At 39.0% G+C, this 18,374-nt stretch overlaps 1 protein-coding gene across 1 annotated transcript in view; it reads left to right on the forward strand.

The window, feature by feature from the left end:
• The window catches only part of EQTN (equatorin), a 36,252-nt gene extending 22,263 nt beyond the window's left edge, over positions 1-13,989 (forward strand). Inside the window, exons 6-7 of the mRNA XM_023545362.2 lie at positions 2,663-2,910; positions 13,652-13,989. Coding sequence (XP_023401130.2) covers positions 2,663-2,910; positions 13,652-13,989 — 586 coding nt within the window. The remainder of the gene's footprint in view (positions 1-2,662; positions 2,911-13,651) is intronic.
• Positions 13,990-18,374: the final 4,385 nt, after the last annotated feature.

Raw genomic sequence — 18,374 nt, forward strand, 5'->3', positions numbered from 1 at the left:
CCCTGATTCAGTTTGTTGAAACATCTGAATTGTTATTCTGTCAGTTCCTGAAGCCTTGTTTTTTACCAATGCCTCCAGTGTAGCTTGGACTTCCTCCCTCAATACTATTGGTTCTTGATCATATGCTACCTCCTGAAATGGTTGGACTTCAACAAATTCTTTTTGGTACTGTGATTCTGTATATTCCTTCCACCTTCTTTTGATGTTTCCAGTGTCATTCAGTAGTTTCCCCGTAGAATCCTTCGATATTGCAATCCAAGGCTTGGATTTTTTCTTCAGTTCTTTCAGCTTGAGAAATGCCGAGTGTGTTCTTCAATTTTGCTTTTCTAACTCTAGGGCTTTGAACACTTCATTATAACACTTTACTTTGTCTTCTCGAACAGCAGTTTGAAATCTCCTGTTCAGTTCTTTTACTTCATCATTTCTTCCTTTTGCTTTAGCTACTCGACATTCAAGAGCAAGTTTCAGAGTCTCTTCTGACATCCATTTTGGTCTTTTCTTTCTTTTCTTTTTAATGGCCTCTTGCTTTCTTCATGTATGATGTCCTTGATGACATTTCACCACTAGTCTGGTCCTTGATCATTAGTGTTTAATGAGTCAAATCTATTCTTCAGATGGTTTCTAAATTCAGGTGGAATATAATCAAGGTCGTACTTTGGCTCTCGTGGACTTGTGCTAATTTTCTTCAACTTTAGCTTAAACGTACTTGTGAGCAGTTGATGGTCTGTTCCACAGTCAGTCCCTGATCTTGTTCTGACTGATGATATTGAGCTTTTCCATCATTTCTTTCCACAGATGTAGTCAATTTGATTCCTGTGTATTCCATTTGGTGAGGTCCACGTGTATAGTTTCCCTTTATGTTGTTAAAAAAAAAAAGTATTTGCAATGAAAAAGTCATTGGTCTTGGAAAATTCTATCATGTGATTCCCAGCATCATTTCTATCACCAAGTCCATATTTTCCATCCTGTTGGTCAAGTGGTTAAAGAATTTGGCTGTGAAACAAAAGGTCTGCAGTTAGAATCCACCAGGACCTCCTTGGAAACCCTATGGGGCAGTTCTACTCTGTCCTATAGGGTTGCTTGGAGTCGGAATTGACTCCACGGCAATGGGTTCCTTCTTTGTTTCCAACTTCTATATTCCAATCACCAGTAATTATCAGCGCATCTTGATTGCATGTTGGATCAATTTCAGTCTGCAGAAGTTGATAGAAATCTTCAATTACCTCATCTTTAGCATTAGTGGTTGGTGGGTAATTTGAATAATAAATAAACTATTAACTGGTCTTCCTTGTAGGCATATGGATATTATCTTATCACTGACAGTGTTGTACTTCAGGACAGATCTTGAAATGTCCTATTTTATTATGACTGCAATCCGATTCCTCTTCAAGTTGTCATTCCTGGCATAGAAGATCCTATGATTATATAATTCAAAACAACCAATGTCAGTCTATTTCGGATCACCAATGCCTGGGATATTGATGTTTATGCATTCCATTTCAATTTTGATGACTTCCAATTTTCCTAGATTCATAGTTCCTAGATTCTTTGTTCCTATTATTAATGGATGTTTGTAACTGTTTCTTCTCATTTTGAATCAGGCCACATGAGCCAATGAAGGTCCAAAAAGCTTGGCTGCATCCACATCATTAAGAACAACTTTACTTTGAGGAAAAAGCTTTTTCCCGTTGGTATTTTGAGTTGTCTTCCAACCTGAGGGGCTCATCTTCCAGCACTTTGTTAGACAATGTTCCACTGCTATCCATAAGGTTTTCACTGACCAATTTTTTCAGAAGTAGATGGCCAGGTCCTTCTTCCTAGTCTGTCTTAGTCTGGAAGCTCAGCTGAAACCTGTCCTCCATGAGTGACCCTGCTGGTATCTGAATACTGGTGGCATAGTTTCTAGCATCACAACAACACATAAGCCACCACAGTATGACAAACTGACAGAAATGTGGGGAGAGATAGAAATAACCCTAATTAATTGGAAAGGATACAGAAAATCTGATAGCCATGGAACAAAAGAGCTATGAATTCTGTTCTAAAGAGCACATAGCACATTTTTTGTTCAAACAAGCTTTGAGACCTTCAAAAAAATAGCAAATCTCTGCTCCACCTTTACACCTCAAGTACTACTCATTTATTCTCTTCTATAAAAAATGTTAAATTCAACTCAAGTGTAATTAAAGGGATTGTTCATTTATAATTTTTCATACAATTTAACAAATTACTTTAAAAAATCCTAACAGTTTAACATTTGCAGTTATTATTAATTTAGTCCTTTTGATTTGCTGGTTTTTATAAATGGTGTACTTCTCTATTCAGTTAAAACTGTGACCCTAGGTATTTTGCCCCTAATTCAAATTTATTGTACATGTTTCTTATTAAACTTTTATTAAGGCATCCTTAACTGTTTGAGTAAATTGGTTTCTAAATTGTAGTCTTGAAGTTTGAAATAAGCTTCATTCTTACAGGTATTAAATATAATAGAATTACAATTAAAAAAATTATATGTCATTTAGGTAATATTACTGAATAACTCATACATTTGGACAGAATTCATATTTTTATTTAATTTCTGTGGCTGTTTTTCTAAACGCAGTTGAGCTACAAACATGCACAGTTAAAATTAAATCTGGATATATGGTCTTTGTTTTTCCAGTTCTAAAAGTGAATGTGATGATGGTCAATACTCCGTCAACCCGGAGCTGGCAGAGATGTCCTACTTTCATCCATCAGAAGGTGTATCAGACACATCTTTTTCTAAGAGTGCGGAAAGTAGCACTTTTTGGGGCAACAGTTCTTCAGAATTTAGAAAATCAGGCTTGAGAAAGTCAAAATCTAAAAGTATGACAGATATGGTTTCCACAGGCTCAGATGATACAGGCGCATATGAAGAACCGAATGGAAGTGAGGAACCGACTGAGGGAAACCCCACTTACTAAAAGACAACTTTTATTTCTTTTTCATAAGAAATAAAAATAAAAACTATCATCTTTGGGGCTCATATTAAAGTCATGATTTTGAGACATTTAAATTTTCTAGTTTCTTAGAAAAAGGAAAATATTAAAATGTTCTCAGTTATGAAGACTGTTTAATGGGAAATGCTCAACAAATAATGTGTGGAAAACACATCGAGTAAACATAGTCCTGGAAAGTGACTCATGCAAATGTTCACCCTAGGCTGGTTCATTTTAAAATGAGGATATTTAGATATTTACCATAACTGGAGCCACTGTAAGCAATTTCATGGTAATCAACTCTACCTACCCCCAACCCCCAAAGCAAAAAGACACCTGTTCATGTTCTATTGGCAAAACAGTGATGCCATATCAATAGGTAAAATGAAGTTAGAGCTGCGACTTCTAGCATTCTTGTATGTTTAAAAGCCATCAGAGCTGTTCTCACAGAGCAAACAGAAAAAAAAAATTCCCATTTCTAGAGTATTCATAATAGTTTGAGATCACATATCAAAACCAAAAATCCAAACCCAGTGCTATCGAGCCAATTCCAACTCATAGTAACCCTATAGGACAGAGCAGAACTGCCCCATAAGGTTTCCAAGGAGCACCTGGTAGCTTCAAACTGCTGACCTTTTGGTCAGCAGCCATAGCTTTAACCACTGCACCACCAGTGCCCCTTGAAATCACACAGTATCCCAGAAAAAGAGGAAGGAAGAGGGGATCCCAGCATGCAATTTCCTACAGGGGAATTCATGACCTCCAAGTGTTTTAGAGCTAACGGGCCCTCTCTTTCTTGTCCCAGGTATCTGGGCTCAAAATGTTCTACTGGAAGAAAACTAAAACACCTCAAAGATTAAATCAAGATGATGACTTATGAGGCTATCTGTCCCAGGAGTATTTCAGTTTACAAAGAGGACAACTGGAATAGTGATAGTAATTCCCTTTTAGAAATTAGTCTTAACTGGAAGGATTTTAGGCACATACATCAAGTCTTTTAAGGATACATGTGGATGTTGAGGAGTGGACAGGGAAGATTTGGGGCAGCATTCACTGCCCTCCTAAAATCTCTCATGAGCTTCCATTTATTGAGTGCCTACTTAATGCTTGGCAGTTTGGCACACTGAATTCTACTACACTATCAAAGACGAGTTTATTTTACAGATTGAAGAAACAAAAACTCAGGTAACTTAACTACCTTGCCTAAGGTCATCCAGCTAGATGGGGCAAAGTTAAGATTGGCTCCAAAACTGAGGTTCTCTCCATGATCGACGCAGGTTAATAGTGAAACAACAAAAGTCAAAGGAAGGTGGAGCTAAGATGGCAGACTAGGCAGACGCTACCTCGGATCCCTCTTACAACAAAGACACGGAAAAACAAGTGAATCGATCACATACATAACAATCTACAAACCCTGAACAACAAACACAGATTTAGAGACGGAGAACGAACTAATACGGGAAAGCAGCGATTGTTTTCAGAGCCTGGAGCCAGCGTACCAGTCAGGTATGGCACAAGCACAGAGAGCTGCTCCACCCCCCGAACTAACCCTGGGAGGGGGACCAGCTGGATCCGCAGGCGGCATGGGGCGCAGCCGGTAGGAGAAGTCCCCGGGAGGCAGTGACTGGTCTTGGAACGGGGAGAGCAGCGTCCCAGCCAGGGAACCATCCCGCCGGGATTTGGACTGGACGCAGGTACGGCATAAACACGGAGAGCTGCTCCACCCCCCTGAACTAACCCCGGGAGGGGGCCCAGTTGGGTCACGCGGGCGGCATGGGACGCAGCCGGTAGGAGAAGTCCCCGGGAGGCAGCGACTGGTATTGGAGTGGGGAGCACAGCATCCCAGCCGGGACACTCGGTCATGGCACAAGCACGGGGAGCTGCTCCACCCACCTGAGCTAACCCCGGGAGGTGGCTCAACTGGTTCGCAGAGGCGGCACGGCAACGCGGCTGGAGGGACGAGAAGTCCCCGGGAGGCAGCGACTGATTTTGGAGTCGAGAGTGCACCGTCCCAGCAGGGGAGCCTTGACACTGGGCGTGGGGCTGGAAGCGGAGGATCTGACCTTGACTCCAGCGGGCCAGACCCCCGGGGAAAATCTCCACACAGCCAGCACACATAGGCGACGCGCCCTGCAGGAATCTCAGATATAATAGTCATTCCAAGCAAGACAAGCAACTCTGGCTATATTCTGAGGTGCTACTCTCCTATCTCTCTGTTCCCTCCCCCACCCTCCCCAGGCGGCTTCATTAACATCCGAATAGCCTGAGCCAGAGTGAGAACTCTGATAGGGATCTGACTGCATTTTTTTTTTTAGCGGATTTTCTGGAAAAACTAGTTTCCCAGTGATGGCTCGGAGAAAACAATCCATATCAAACCACTTAAAGAAGCAGACCATGACAGCTTCTCCAAGCCCCCAAACAAAAGAATCAAAATCTTTCCCAAATGAAGATACAATCCTGGAATTATCAGATACAGAATATAAAAAACTAATTTACAGAATGCTTCAAGACATCACAAATGAAATTAGGCAAACTGCAGAAAAAGCCAAGGAACACACTGATAAAACTGTTGAAGAACTCAAAAAGATTATTCAAGAACATAGTGGAAAAATTAATAAGTTGCAAGAATCCATAGAGAGACAGCATGTAGAAATCCAAAAGATTAACAATAAAATTACAGAATTAGACAACCCAATAGGAAGTCAGAGGAGCAGACTCGAGCAATTAGAATGCAGACAGGGAATCAACACCAACATAGCTGAAAAAAAATCAGATAAAAGAATTAAAAAAAATGAAGAAACCCTAAGAATCATGTGGGACTCTATCAAGAAGGATAACCTGCGGGTGATTGGAGTCCCAGAACAGGGAGGGGGGACAGAAAACACAGAGAAAATAGTTGAAGAACTCCTGACAGAAAACTTCCCTGACATCATGAAAGACGAAAGGATATCTATCCAAGATGCTCATCGAACCCCATTTAAGACTGATCCAAAAAGAAAAACACCAAGACATATTATCATCAAACTCGCCAAAACCAAAGATAAACAGAAAATTTTAAAAGCAGCCAGGGAGAAAAGAAAGGTTTCCTTCAAGGGAGAATCAATAAGTTCAGACTACTCAGCAGAAACCATGCAGGCAAGAAGGGAATGGGACGACATATACAGAACACTGAAGGAGAAAAACTGCCAGCCAAGGATCATATATCCAGCAAAACTCTCTCTGAAATATGAAGGCGAAATTAAGATATTTACAGATAAACAAAAGTTTAGAGAATTTGCAAAAACCAAACCAAAGCTACAAGAAATACTAAAGGATATTGTTTGGTCAGAGAACCAATAATATCAGATATCAGCACAACACAAGGTCACAAAACAGAACGTCCTGATATCAACTCAAATAGGGAAATCACAAAAACAAACAAATTAAGAGTAATTAAAAAAAAATACACATAACAGGGAATCATGGAAGTCAATAGGTAAAAGATCACAATAATCAAAAAGAGGGACTAAATACAGGAGGCATTGAACTGCCATATGGAGAGGGAAACAAGGCGATATAGAACAATACAAGTTAGGTTTTTACTTAGAAAAATAGGGGTAAATAATAAGGTAACCACAAGAAGGTATAACAACTCTATAACTCAAGATAATAGCCAAGAAAAACGTAACGACTCAACTAACATAAAGTCAAACACTATGAAAATGAGGATCTCACAATTTACTAAGAAAAACGCCTCAGCACAAAAAAGTATGTGGAAAAATGAAATTGTCAACAACACACATAAAAAGGCATCAAAATGACAGCACTAAAAACTTATTTATCTATAATTACGCTGAATGTAAATGGACTAAATGCACCAATAAAGAGACAGAGAGTCACAGACTGGATAAAGAAACACGATCCATCTATATGCTGCCTACAAGAGACACACCTTAGACTTAGAGACACAAACAAACTAAAACTCAAAGGATGGAAAAAAATATATCAAGCAAACAATAAGCAAAAAAGAAGAGGAGTAGCAATATTAATTTCTGACAAAATAGACTTTAGACTTAAATCCACCACAAAGGATAAAGAAGGACACTATATAATGATAAAAGGGACAATTGATCAGGAAGACATAACCATATTAAATATTTATGCACCCAATGACAGGGCTGCAAGATACATAAATCAAATTTTAACAGAATTGAAAAGTGAGATAGATACCTCCACAATTATAGTAGGAGACTTCAACACACCACTTTCGGAGAAGGACAGGACATCCAGTAAGAAGCTCAACAGAGACACGGAAGATCTAATTACAACAATCAACCAACTTGACCTCATTGACTTATACAAAACTCTCCATCCAACTGCTGCAAAATATACTTTTTTTTCTAGCGCACATGGAACATTCTCTAGAATAGACCACATATTAGGTCATAAAACAAACCTTTGCAGAGTCCAAAACATCGAAATATTACAAAGCATCTTCTCAGACCACAAGGCAATAAAACTAGAGATCAATAACAGAAAAACTAGGGAAAAGAAATGAAATACTTGGAAAATGAACAATACCCTCCTGAAAAAAGACTGGGTTATAGAAGACATTAAGGAGGGAATAAGGAAATTCTTAGAAAGCAACGAGAATGAAAATACTTCCTATCAAAACCTCTGGGACACAGCAAAAGCAGTGCTCAGAGGCCAATTTATATTGATAAATGCACACATACAAAAAGAAGAAAGAGCCAAAATCAGAGAACTGTCCCTACAACTTGAACAAATAGAAACTGAGCAACAAAAGAATCCATCAGGCACCAGAAGAAAACAAATAATACAAATTAGAGCTGAACTAAATGAATTAGAGAACAGAAAAACAATTGAAAGAATTAACAAAGCCAAAAGCTGGTTCTTTGAAAAAATTAACAACATTGATAAACCATTGGCCAGACTGACTAAAGAAATACAGGAAAGGAAACAAATAACCCGAATAAGAAACAAGAAGGATCACATCACAACAGAACTAAATGAAATTAAAAGAATCATTTCAGATTATTATGAAAAATTGTACTCTAACAAATTTGAAAACTTAGAAGAAATGGATGAATTCCTGGAAAAACACTACCTACCTAAACTAACACATTCAGAAGTAGAACAACTAAATAGACCCATAACAAAAAAAGAGATTGAAACGGTAATCAAAAAACTCCCAACAAAAAAAAGCCCTGGCCCGGACGGCTTCACTGCAGAGTTCTACCAAACTTTCAGAGACGAGTTAACACCACTACTTCTGAAGGTATTCCAAAGCATAGAAAATGACGGAATACTACCCAACTCATTCTATGAAGCCACCATCTCCCTGATACCAAAACCAGGTAAAGACATTACAAAAAAAGAAAATTATAGACCTATATCCCCCATGAACATTGATGCAAAAATCCTCAACAAATTTCTAGCCAATAGAATCCAACAACACATCAAAAAAATAATTCACCATGATCAAGTAGGATTTATACCAGGTATGCAAGGCTGGTTTAATATCAGAAAAACCATTAATGTAATCCATCACATAAATAAAACAAAAGACAAAAACCACATGATCTTATCAATTGATGCAGAAAAGGCATTTGACAAAGTCCAACACCCATTTATGATAAAAACTCTTACCAAAATAGGAATTGAAGGAAAATTCCTCAACATAATAAAGGGCATCTATGCAAAGCCAACAGCCAATATCACTCTAAATGGAGAGAACCTGAAAGCATTTCCCTTGAGAACGGGAACCAGACAAGGATGCCCTTTATCACCATTCTTATTCAACATTGTACTTGAAGTCCTAGCCAGGGCAATTAGGCTAGACAAAGAAATAAAAGGTATCCGGATTGGCAAGGAGGAAGTAAAGTTATCACTATTTGCAGATGACATGATTATATACACAGAAAACCCTAAGGAATCCTCCAGAAAACTACTGAAACTAATAGAAGAGTTTGGCAGAGTCTCAGGTTATAAAATAAACATACAAAAATCACTTGGATTCCTCTACATCAACAAAAAGAACACCGAAGAGGAAATAACCAAATCAATACCATTCACAGTAGCCCCAAGAAGATAAGATACTTAGGAATAAATCTTACCAAGGATGTAAAAGACCTATACAAAGAAAACTACAAAGCTCTACTACAAGAAATTCAAAAGGATATACTTAAATGGAAAAACATACCTTGCTCACGGATAGGAAGACTTAACATAGTAAAAATGTCTATTCTACCAAAAGCCATCTATACATTTAATGCACTTCCGATCCAAATTCCAATGTCATATTTTAAGGGGATAGAGAAACAAATCACCAGTTTCATGTGGAAGGGAAAGAAGCCCCGTATAAGCAAAGCACTACTGAAAAAGAAGAAGAAAGTGGGAGGCCTCACTCTACCTGATTTCAGAACCTATTATACAGCCACAGTAGTCAAAACAGCCTGGTGCTGGTACAACAACAGGCACATAGACCAATGGAACAGAATTGAGAACCCAGACATAGATCCATCCACATATGAGCAGCTGATATTTGACAAAGGACCAGTGTCAATTAATTGGGGAAAAGAAAGCCTTTTTAACAAATGGTGCTGGCATAACTGGATATTCATTTGCAAAAAAATGAAACAGGACCCATACCTTACACCATGCACAAAAACTAACTCCAAGTGGATCAAAGACCTAAACATAAAAACTAAAACGATAAAGATCATGGAAGAAAAAATTGGGACAACCCTAGGAGCCCTAATACAAGGCATAAACAGAATACAAAACATTACCAAAAATGATGAAGAGAAACCAGATAATTGGGAGCTCCTAAAAATCAAACACCTATGCTCATCTAAAGACTTCACCAAAAGAGTAAAAAGACCACCTACAGACTGGGAAAGAATTTTCAGCTATGACATCTCTGACCAGCGCCTGATCTCTAAAATCTACATGATTCTGTCAAAACTCAACCACAAAAAGACAAACAACCCAATCAAAAAGTGGGCAAAGGATATGAACACACATTTCACTAAAGAAGATATTCAGGCAGCTAACAGATACATGAGAAAATGCTCACGATCATTAGCCATTAGAGAAATGCAAATTAAAACTACAATGAGATTCCATCTCACACCAGCAAGGCTGGCATTAATCCAAAAAACACAAAATAATAAATGTTGGAGAGGCTGCAGAGAGATTGGAACTCTTATACACTGCTGGTGGGAATGTAAAATGGTACAACCACTTTGGAAATCTATCTGGCATTATCTTAAACAGTTAGAAATAGAACTACCATACAACCCAGAAATCCCACTCCTGGGAATATACCCTAGAGATACAAGAGCCTTCATACAAACAGATATATGCACACCCATGTTTATTGCAGCTCTGTTTACAATAGCAAAAAGTTGGAAGCAACCAAGGTGTCCATCAACGGATGAATGGGTAAATAAATTGTGGTATATTTACACAATGGAATACTACACATCGATAAAGAACAGTGACGAATCTGTGAAACATTTCATAACATGGAGGAACCTGGAAGGGATTATGCTGAGCGAAATGAGTCAGAGGCAAAAGGACAAATATTGTATAAGACCACTATTATAAGATCTTGAGTAATAGTAAACCTGAGAAGAACACATACTTTTGTGGTTACGAGGGGGGGAGGGAGGGAGGGTGGGAGAGGGTTTTTTATTGATTAATCAGTAGATAAGAACTGCTTTAGGTGAAGGGAAAGACAACACTCAATACATGGAAGGTCAGCTCAATTGGACTGGACCAAAAGCAAAGAAGTTTCCGGGATAAAATGAAGGCTTCAAAGGTCAGCGGAGCAAGTGCGGGGGTCTGGGGAACATGGTTTGCGGGGACTTCTAAGTCAATTGGCAAAATAATTCTATTATGAAAACATTCTGCATCCCACTTTGAAATCTGGCGTCTGGGGTCTTAAATGCTAACAAGCAGCCATCTAAGATGCATCAATTGGTCTCAACCCACCTGGAGCAAAGGAAAATGAAGAACACCAAGGCCACACGACAACTAAGAGCCCAAGAGACAGAAAGGGCCACATGAACCAGAGACCTACATCATCCTGAGACCAGAAGAACTAGTTGGTGCCCGGCCACAATCGACGACTGCCCTGACAGGGAGCACAACAGAGGACCCCTGAGGGAGCAGGAGATTAGTGGGATACAGACCCCAGATTCTCTTAAAAAGACCAAACTTAATGGTCTGACTGAGACTAGAGGAATCCCGGCGGCCATGGTCCCCAGACCTTCTGTTGGCACAGGACAGGAACCATCCCCGAAGACAACTCATCAGGCATGAAAGGGACTGGTCAGCGGGTGGGAGAGAGACGCTGATGAAGAGTGAACTAATTATATCAGGTGGACACTGGAGATTGTGTTGGCAACTCTTGTCTGGAGGGGGGATGGGAGGATAGAGAGAGAGAGAAGCCAGCAAAATTTTCATGAAAGGAGGGACTGAAAGGGCTGACTCCAGAGGGGGAGAGCAAGTGGGAGTAGGGAGTGAGATGTATGTAAATTTATATGTGACAGACTGATTGGATTTGTAAACGTTCACTTGAAGCTTAATAAAGGTTAATAAAAAAAAAAAAAAGTCAAAGGATATTGTTTAGGAGCAAGTCAGGCCCTGGGTGGGCATGTGGTTCTTCTTTAACTTAAGTGTTTTTTCAGGTTTTGGGAAACTGTTTTCCCTCCCTCTGGTTTAGGTCTCCATTTCTCCTAAGGCTGACCCACCCACTTTATACTCACTCACCGCTTCCTCTACCTTCCACTAACAATGTCCTTTACTCACTCCTCATCTCCTCCTCAGACTCCAGCCTCTGCCTCATCATTGGTTGGGAAAGCCACAAAGCTCTGCCTTTGAGCAGCAATAGAGTATATCAGATGGTACCTTTGCCAAAAAGGGGAGGCAGGGCTGGGACTCATCTTTGCCTTATCTCTGCCAATGCCATGCAGTTTCTGAGCCAGCAGGGATGATCTTAAGCAGGGGCCCATGCTACCCTCTGCCCATTGCTTCTGCCATTTTCCATGCCCTTTTGACAGCTAGCAACCAGGGGATCAGTGTCAGCATTTTCACTGGCACTTTAGGCACTGAGAGATGCAGTGGGAATGGAGCGAGGCAGGTGGCTGCAGCATCTTGGAGGTGCTCCGGGTGCAAAAAAGCCATGTCAAGCCCATGGGTGAGAAAGGGCTTGTGAGAGGAGTGTCAGATGGGCTTCGGGAGGGGTTAACAACCAAGCATTCCCAAGGTGCCAAGAGTTTTCTCGATTAGAAGAGATGTAAGAGCCACTTTTGAATCAATAAGTGATAAAGCATTGTAGAAAGAGAACGTTAATCAGTACAGCATCACACTGGCTAATGTGTCTAAAATGGCCAAAAGAGATATATTTTTATGAGTGAGAATCCACTTTATGGCAGTGGGTTTTTTTTTTTTTTTTAAAGACTACATAAAGTTTGTGTACATGGCAGTCACCTGTTTGTACTGTTTCCAAATTGCCATTGGCTGGTAATAAATAAGGCAAGTAGTTTGTATCCAAATCATATCATGCTTTACACACTTTAATCTTTACGCATACGTTAGTCTTGTTCCACCTATGTGTAGTCACTCTAGTAGTAAGACATGAATGTACTTTAATCAGTCATGAGATGAACTAGACATTGGACGGCCTTAAACAGTGGTAGTCATTGGCTTTTCATTCTCCAAGAACTGATCAGCAGTAAACTACCCCCATGTTTAAGACTGGATTTGGAAGACTTAATGTCCTTCTGGTAGGAAGCCACTTGTCCAGGATATTCTGGAATCTATGTTTCATCTGAACTGATTTTAACCATTAAATGAAATCCCACTTCCAGTGGCAGTACAAGGTACAATTATGGAAGAATTGGAAAGAATGGACAAAGAAATCAAGTCAGTAAAGACTGAGGTAGAAGGAAAACAGAAGAGACTATCAAGTTCACTGTAGCACTGTCTCAAAGCCTCATGGCCTCCTTGAGGGACAGGAATGTGAGACAAGAGTTCTCTGAAAATGGCCTCCTTCCAGAGGAAAAGTGGAATAAATCATCGGAAAACAAACACTGTCAACCTAGGAAATATGTGATGATCCACAAATGGTCAGCAGCTGATCTCGCATATAGCCCCTTGCTCAATTGTTCTTCAAGGCTTCATGCCTCCTTTAAAGCAAAGCAGGATGAGGCTGATAAACAGCAAGTCTGTAACTGGACACAATCTGTGTTAAAAAATTGCCACAAGTCCCTGGAGAGCCAAAGGCCCTATATTTCACCAATAAGAATTGAAATAAATCTTCAAGAATCTGATGAAGGCAATTTTGTAGTAGATGCACCTCTACTTATGCCTGCTTCTAAGAATCTAAACTAGTTGGAGATTTCAAACACCAGAGTATGAATGAAAGGATACATATGATACCTGTGGAGGAAAGAAATCTTCAAATCAGTGACACAGAAGAAGAAAATATAAACAGAACCACACAAATAGATAATGACAGTAGCACAGAACTACTTAAAGCACTCATGATAACCTCACTGGATATTAAAAGTAATGTAAACTTGTACCATGTTAAAAACCACATTTCTAAGATGAGAAACCTTGGTAAGAAGAAAAAATACGTCTCTATTTCAGGTGTAGCTGTGCGCCTCTCAATTGTAAAGAAATACAAGAAGAAAGTCATAATGAAAGTTATCCCAAGAGCAAAAAACACTTAAAAACAATTTATGATACTCAGAAAGAAGGAACTAAATGTCAGCATCCACCAAGCCCACCCCAACTCTTTTATACTGACGAGCATGCAAAATCCAATGGACCAACAGTACAAGGCAAGAGTCAAGACTTCGCTACTTTTGAAGACACTACTTTTGAATTTGATTCTGATAAGGATCTCATTGAAGATGACACGCCCTCTGATTCTGATAACACTATGGAAGAATGTCTTCAAATTTTCAAGGAGTTCACAGAAAGTGAAGCTCAAAAAGGAGAGACTGCTAAGTAGGTTCGTTGGCATTTTTTTCTTTTACCCTTTTCCTGCCCAGTGGTTAAGTGTTTGGTTCAAACCCACCAGCTGCTCTGTGGGAGAAAGATGCAGCGGTCTGCTTCTGTAAAGAGTCACAATCTTGGAAATGGGGTAGTTCTACTCTGTCCTAAAAAGTCACTATGAGTTGGAATCTATTCAGCAGCAACAGATTTTTATATAGATATTAGAACGGCAAAATCAAAACCCAAAACCTTGGTAATGGCCAGCCATCATGTAGTGCAGAGTTGGTGGTTTCCAGAGGCCATTAAGTTCCAGAGGAACTTATAGTTGATTTTCCAACCTAGAGTATTCTTTTATAGGAATATGGTCCCTGGGTGGCACAAATGGTTCGCTATTGGCAGCTACTAACCCAAAGGTTGGAGGTTCAAACACAACCAGCCGTTCTTTGGAAGAAAGACTTGGTGATCTACTTCCTAAATATCACAGCCAAGAAAACCCCACAGAGCTCAGTTCTACTCTGTAACACACAGGGTTGCCGGGAGTCGGAAATGACTCCACGGCAATGACTTCTTTGTTCTAAAAGAGGAATATATGCCTGTCAAAGAAAATTATCTGAATCCCATGACTCTTTTCATGTGTGTGTGAATTATTTTTTAACAAGTTGTTCAATATTTTATAGTTTAGATTCCTGTAGCTTTTCAGGAATAATGCTAAATTTACCTTTATTGTGCTGAAATTGGGTAATTCTAATCTTATCTTTTCCCCCACTAGACTGCAGGAAAGTACATGGAACTGAACAGATTATATTACAAAAACACTTCTTGGTCAAAAAATAGAACTGCACATGCTGCCAAATTTGATGTGAGTGGTTTAGTTTCTTTTTCCCATCAGCATAAAACTTTATTATTTCCAGCTTTCATTATATTCTGGTACTTATTATCATCCACCAGAGGGCACAAATGGGCAGTCAGTAAATGGGTTTGTTGTTAGGTGTCATCGAGTCGGTTCTGACTCACAGTGACCCAATATACAACAGAAAACACTGCCCTGTCCTGTGCCATCCTCACAATTATTGCTATACTTGAACCCATTGTTGCAGCCACTTCATCAATTCATCCTGTCAAGGGTCTTCATCTTTTCTGCTGACCCTCTGCTTCATCAGGCATGATGTCTGTCTCCAGGGAATGGTCCCTCCTGATAACATATCCAAAGTAAGTGAGATGAAGTCTTGACATCCTTGTCTCTAAGGAGCATTCTGGGTGTACTTCTTCCAAGACAAATTTGTTCATTCTTCCGACAGTCCATGGTACATTTTCAATATTCTTTGCCAACACCGTAATTAAAAGGCATCAATTCTTCATTTTCCATGTCCTTCATTTCCCCCCTATTATCTACCATGTTCTCTAAAAGCAGGTATTTTGCCACTGCACAGTCTTTTAATTTTTCAAAGTAATTTGAACCTCCTGTAATTTATACTATGAACACTGAAGTTCTTTTATGATGCGTGAAGGAGAAGTTGAAGAAGCAGTGGAGTGAGTAGTATTTCTCAAGTTAAAAAAAAAATTTTAAAGTGGTATTTAGTACAGACTTTAATTCTCTGCTCTAGCCTTCATATTATTTGTGCTTCGCACGTACACAGCAGAAATTTCTGTGTGGCATAAAACGAGTTTATGCTTCCAAGCCTCAAATAAGAACCTAAATTATATGTCTTCACTGACTAGTTGAGTGTCACTGGGCAAGTTATTTAATTTCTCCGAGCTTCATTTTCCTTATCTGTAAAATAGAGAGATTGAATGCCTATCCCACTGCCATATACGTATAGTACTCATTAAGTTAGTTCTCTTCCCTATTCTCTTATGAATTAAGTTTTTTGGAGGCTAAAATTATTTCCCTTTAATTGATGATGCTATGGCATTTATGGTAGCCATTTTACTGTGCTATATTAAAAAAAAAAACTTCCCCCAAACCTTTCTTATATGTAAATAATTATTGATTTCCTTTATTATCATTTCCTTAAAATGAATTCTCACAAGTGGAAGTAATCAGGCAGAAGAAGATAAAGAATTTAAGGATTTTTACAGCACACCATATTGCCCTCCAGAAGGATTGCGCCAATTGACAGTCCCACATAGTGTTTTAGGATCCCCTTCCCTCAACCCTTACCAGCAGTGGGTATAATTATTTTTTCAGTTTGCTGATCTGAGTACAATTTTTTTTTTTCTTGTTTATTACGTTTCTTTGATTAGAAGTGAAGCTGAACATTCTTTCATATGCCCACTCTCCTCCGGTACTGAGTGTTGTTGTGGAGAAGTCTGAAACTAGCCTGCTATTGCTCCCTTTACAAGTCACCTGATCCTCGTTACCCAAAAGTTTCTTTAACTTCAAAGTCCAGTGACTTTAGTAGGATATGTCGTATTGTTAGCCATTTTATTATCATTTTTCCCCGCATGCAATGTGTGATTTTTGTATGAGATTCAATTTTATTCCTTTATTTCCAAAAAATTTTCCTAAATTTTATCTTTAGATAGTTGTTCAATTTTGTTATTTTGACTGCTTCTGGAGATATTCCTATTTGGCATGAATTGGTTCACAGGCGTGTTATGTTGTTATTGTTAGGTGCCATTGAGTTGATTTCGACTCATAGAGATCCCATGTGACAGAATAGATTGCCCCATAGGGTTTTCTAGGCTGTAATCTTTATGGGAGCAGATCACCAGGTCTTTTTCCCATGGAGCTACTGTGTGGGTTTGAACCACCCATCTTTCTGTTAGCAGCTGAGCACTTAGCTGTTTCTCCATATAGTCAATTTACTGTTAAAATGGGCTCTCCAAGGCTCCCAAACAACCTTGTAGCAGAAGGAAATTAAAATTTTCTTATCAATCCGTCTTATTTACTTAGTGCTGCCATATCAAAACAAAAACAATACAAATTTATTTTCTCACAGTCCAGGAGGCTAGAAGTCTGAATTCAGGACTTTGCTGTAGCGGGGCGGTCCTTCTTTGTCTCTTTGTTTCTAGTAGCCAGCAATTGTTGGAGTTTCTAGGCTTGTAAATGTGTGTGTCTGGCACCTCTCCTCTGTGTGTGTCTGTATCTGTTCTACTCTTTTTATAACTGAGAAGCGATTAGGTGTAGGACTCACCCTGCGTGAGTATGGCCTAATTAACATAACAAATAAAACTCTATTTCCAAACAGGGTCATATTTACAGATATAGGCACCAGCACTTCAATATATATTTTTGGGGGAATGCAATCCAATCTATAATAAGGTCTTATCAATTTTTTCCCCATTTTTCTTTGTTTGATGTTGATGCCCTATAGGTTCCAAGCAATAAAGAGACCATCAACTCACTCACGGGAACAATCTTAGTATTAACTAATCACCCTGGAATCTTTCAGGCCCAGCAACAAGCGATGCAGGGAATGGCTGCTGTTAAGAGGGGGCAGGCTCTGCATGTCCAGTCTCTTAGACCCAAAGGACAACCTCAGGAGGTATGAGAAAATCTGTTTGTTCGTTTGTTTGTTTGTTTCAGCACTGATTTAAGAAATGGGAATTTTAAACTCTTTCTTACAGAGTCCCTATATTGCCAATTATAGTTGAATTAATGACATGAAACTTGCCATGAAATAATGATTGACATGATATTTTAATATTTTATGGTTGTTTATCCCTAAATGCTATGCAACGGGTGGTAGTATTTTGCAAGCATTATTACATGGAGCAAATTGCTGTACAAAAAATTCAGCCTTTTATCTGCATTTGTTCTTCTGGGTTATACTGGGGTTGGCTATTGGCATGTTTTTGTGATTGCATTTTTTTTCTTCAAGAAAACTACTCCTATTTTAATCCTGTAAATGAAGAATTACGAAATTTCAAATTAACAATTAAAAGAAATTCTAACCATCTGAGGCTAATGTCATGCAAATTTATGTTCCCTTTTATTGTGTGCATTGAAGTGTCTTAGAAAATTCACTTACATGAAATAGCCTTCATTTGAATGTGGTTCTTTCAGGGGAATACTCCACTGTAAAACAAAGCAGGTCACTCGTTCCTCTGAAAACTGTTGCTTCCTTGCCTCTAATTCTCTTTCTAATAATTGTCATACCCTACTACATACGGAGCAGCTGGGACAGTGGCTATATACTGTCCGTCTGAAGTTCTCTCATCCACAATAATGCCAGACTCGTTAGAAATTTCAGCACCTTTGAGATTACTGTTAGGCATATTTTCATTTTATGAAGTGTCTATGTGTGGCTTTTAGCTGTTTTGTTTATCTTATCCTGAGAAATATTAGGCTTTTTTCTTTTTTATGTAGACTTAAAATATCTGTGCCTTCTTCTCACCTTTTTCCAAAGAAAAATCTCACAATGGAATATTCCTTTCACCTCATCCAAGTGCTTAGCA

This window comes from Loxodonta africana, chromosome 9, assembly GCF_030014295.1.
Source record: "Loxodonta africana isolate mLoxAfr1 chromosome 9, mLoxAfr1.hap2, whole genome shotgun sequence".
Classification (NCBI taxonomy): domain Eukaryota; kingdom Metazoa; phylum Chordata; class Mammalia; order Proboscidea; family Elephantidae; genus Loxodonta; species Loxodonta africana.